This window comes from Penaeus japonicus, unplaced genomic scaffold (assembly GCF_977035675.1).
Source record: "Penaeus japonicus unplaced genomic scaffold, GWHDUDI00000001_assembly GWHDUDI00000001, whole genome shotgun sequence".
Classification (NCBI taxonomy): Eukaryota; Metazoa; Arthropoda; class Malacostraca; order Decapoda; family Penaeidae; genus Penaeus; species Penaeus japonicus.
Genome location: NW_028234403.1, coordinates 29,852,436 through 29,854,935, shown reverse-complemented (window position 1 = coordinate 29,854,935; position 2,500 = coordinate 29,852,436). Strand labels below are relative to the sequence as shown.

At 46.9% G+C, this 2,500-nt stretch overlaps 1 protein-coding gene across 1 annotated transcript in view; it reads left to right on the top strand.

The window, feature by feature from the left end:
* Hey (Hairy/E(spl)-related with YRPW motif) overlaps nt 1-2,500 on the top strand; it is a 12,168-nt gene that overhangs the window by 8,247 nt on the left and 1,421 nt on the right. Inside the window, exon 3 of the mRNA XM_043021784.2 lies at nt 2,476-2,500. This exon is cut by the window's right edge and continues 1,421 nt beyond it. Within this exon, the coding sequence (XP_042877718.1) occupies nt 2,476-2,500 (25 nt within the window). The remainder of the gene's footprint in view (nt 1-2,475) is intronic.

Below are 2,500 nucleotides of genomic sequence, written 5' to 3'. Positions count from 1 at the left end.
ATGTCACATCCCAAGAGCGTATTTACCGTTTGAAAAATGACCGCCATGACACCGACTTCCAGTGAGGACGAAGAAAGCGCGATTTGGTTTCCCTCCCCTTCCCTTTTCTTTATTTTTTTCTCTCTTGAGGGAGGATGTTGCTTCTCACAGGTTGTAACTCGAGCACTACATTTTCTCCGATGTTTATAGGTATCTTTTACTATATGTATCATCTCCGAAGAACGGGCCCTGAGCGGCACTTAAACTCCCAGCGTTCATACACGTCCAACGTGTGATGGGAACGGCTGACTGGGTGGGAAAAAGGCCAAAGATCGGGCACCCGGTAACATCAGACGAGGTGCCATGCCGGGATTTTGCGTCCTAATAGTTTTCGATGTCGTCTGAATTTATTACTCTATGCAACATACACGTTAGTCAACTCTTGGAGATTGCTTTCCGACAATGGCGTCTGCATTGCATAATATTCCTCCTGAAATGGAAAAATATTCGAAAAGTGAATTCGCACTTGACAACATTAGGTAACCTCTTCCCCGTTTTCTGTTTAGGTTTCCCTTTTGTGATCGATGAAATTTTAAATTGATTGGTTCCAAAGTGACCATGCTCTCCATTGCTCAACCATTGTGGGAACTTTTTGGTGAGCGATGTCAAGTGGAAAGTGATCACTAGTTGGTGGGGCTGAGAGTGCGGTAGATAAGAGGCGGGACGTGTGTTTGTGTGTGTGTGCGTGAGTGTGTGTGTGTGTGTGTGTGTGTGTGTGTGTGTGTGTTTTTATTTGTATGTGTGTGTATGTATGTGTGTGTGTGTGTGTGTGTGTGCAGGGGATAAGATAAGCATATAATAAAAAACAACTTTAAAATACAAGAAAAAATGTTTCTCTTGACATGTAACCAAAAAAAAAGAAAAAAAGAAAAAAAAAGAAAAAAAAAACAGAACAGAAAATCATCAACATTTCAAGAAGTAATGAAAGGCTATCAGTAGCGCCACTTAACTACAAAGAATGCGAATAGGAAAGTCGGCATGGCAGAGGTGTAGCGGGAGGGCAGCATTAGCACTGGTGGTGGTTCCCATGGTTTGGCCGCGACCCCTCCTGATGGTGTGTCACAGCTCTGTCATCCTCTCTCTCTCTCTCTCTCTCTCTCTCTCTCTCTCTCTCTCTCTCTCTCTCTCTCTCTCTCTCTCTCTCTCTCTCTCTCTCTCTCTCTCTCTCTCTCTCTCTCTCTCTCTCTCTCTCTCTCTCTCTCTCATTATCTCTTCCTCTCTTCCTCTCTCTAGCTTCCTCGCTCCTTTCCTCTCCACTCCCTCCCTCCTTCTCAGCCTCCTTCTTCTTCCTTTTACATTCATTCTTCCCGTGCCACCTCCCTCGCATTCTTGTTTTCTTTCCTATCTCTCAAGAACATCCCCCCACATCTCCACCCCCCAACCCCCACACATACACACACCATTTATAGTGTTGTTCTTAACGCCAAGTACAATAAAAGTCGTTGGAACGGAAGTAGGTCCTCGCGACGACCTGTCTTAGTGGTGCAGGTTCCCAGGCTGGTGGCGGTGGGGGTAGAGGGATGGGGGTCGGGTGGCGTGGGACGGAGGATGGAGGGGGGGGGGGTTGTGGTAAGACTGGGCTGCTGGTAAGGGGGTAATGGTGATGGGGGATGGTGACTGGTGAAGAATGGTCTAATGGTGAATTGATGGTGTCTAAAGTTTGAGTCGTGATATTTTTCTTTTGATTCAGTTTGATAACGATGATAAATCCGAATCCGAATCAAACAATCTCATTTTAAAAGGAAGGAAGTGCTAATCGCGAGAGAGAGACGGGGAAGAAGTAGGCTAGTTCATCCTGGCCGACGTCGCCGTATCCTTGCACATCCTGATCTGGTTATCCCTGCGTGTGGTAGCGGCTATTGAGGTGTGGTGATGCCGCCATTCATACGGGCAGCGACGAGCACCAACAAAGAGCGGCGGTGTGTGCGGAAGCCTCCGCGTGGGCCGGTGTGTGTGTGTGTATGTGTGTGTGTGTTATGTGTGCGTCTGTGTGTGGTGTGTTGTATGTGTATGTGTCCGTGAGTGTATGTGTACTTATGGGCGTTTAGGTTTCTGAGTGAGAAATGACAGTACACACATAAACTTTAGTTGTATTGCTTCCCAGTACACGGTATAATTTCTTCAACACCTCATAAACTTGTGTGCGTGTGTGGCAGGTAGTAAGCACAGGTACTCGGAAATATTCTTAAGAGATGTCGGTCGCGGTACGTGTGTGGCTTAGGGCGTTCCCGCGGCTGCTACTGGGCTTGGGAGGATCCGTGGTGCACGGGATAGGATTTAAGGAGTGTTATGCAAAGGGGTCGGGTTAGCCGGCAAGCGCAGGGTTTGTTCTGAGTGAAATGTGCATAGGTTGTATTTGGTCAAAATTTGATACTAATATATAAAAGAAAATGATGTATAAAGCAAGACATTAACCCCCTCCTTCTTCCTCTTCAGGACTGGACGCACTGGCTTACGACCC